This window comes from Charadrius vociferus, unplaced genomic scaffold (genome assembly GCF_000708025.1).
Source record: "Charadrius vociferus isolate BGI_N301 unplaced genomic scaffold, ASM70802v2 scaffold990, whole genome shotgun sequence".
NCBI lineage: Eukaryota > Metazoa > Chordata > Aves > Charadriiformes > Charadriidae > Charadrius > Charadrius vociferus.
The window spans coordinates 41,439-41,776 of NW_009646520.1; the positions used below are offsets into that span (position 1 = coordinate 41,439).

At 58.6% G+C, this 338-nt stretch overlaps 1 protein-coding gene across 1 annotated transcript in view; it reads left to right on the forward strand.

Annotated features, from left to right (window-relative positions):
* LOC104286541 (tropomyosin alpha-4 chain-like) overlaps positions 1 to 338 on the forward strand; it is a 5,829-nt gene that overhangs the window by 1,853 nt on the left and 3,638 nt on the right. Inside the window, exons 2-3 of the mRNA XM_009885147.1 lie at positions 28 to 103; positions 234 to 296. Of these exons, the coding sequence (XP_009883449.1) occupies positions 28 to 103; positions 234 to 296 (139 nt within the window). The remainder of the gene's footprint in view (positions 1 to 27; positions 104 to 233; positions 297 to 338) is intronic.

Sequence of the window (338 nt, forward strand, 5' to 3'; positions counted from 1 at the left end):
TCCTGGCGGCCCCTGCTTGGGATGTAGTAAATGTGGTGACCTAGAGGAAGAGCTGAAAATTGTCACCAACAACTTGAAGTCCCTGGAGGCCCAGGCTGACAAGGTAGGACCCGATGGGGCTGCTGGGGCTGGGCAGAGTACGTGGGGTCTGGGGGTGCTGGCGTCTCCTGCTGGGGGGAAGGATGGCCAGAGGTGTCCCTTGGGGCTCATGGGTGCTGTCTCTGTCTCTGCAGTATTCCACCAAGGAGGACAAGTACGAGGAGGAAATCAAGCTTCTAGGGGAAAAACTGAAGGAGGTAAGGGGTGCGGGGTCAGCACTGCATTGGTGGAGGCACGAG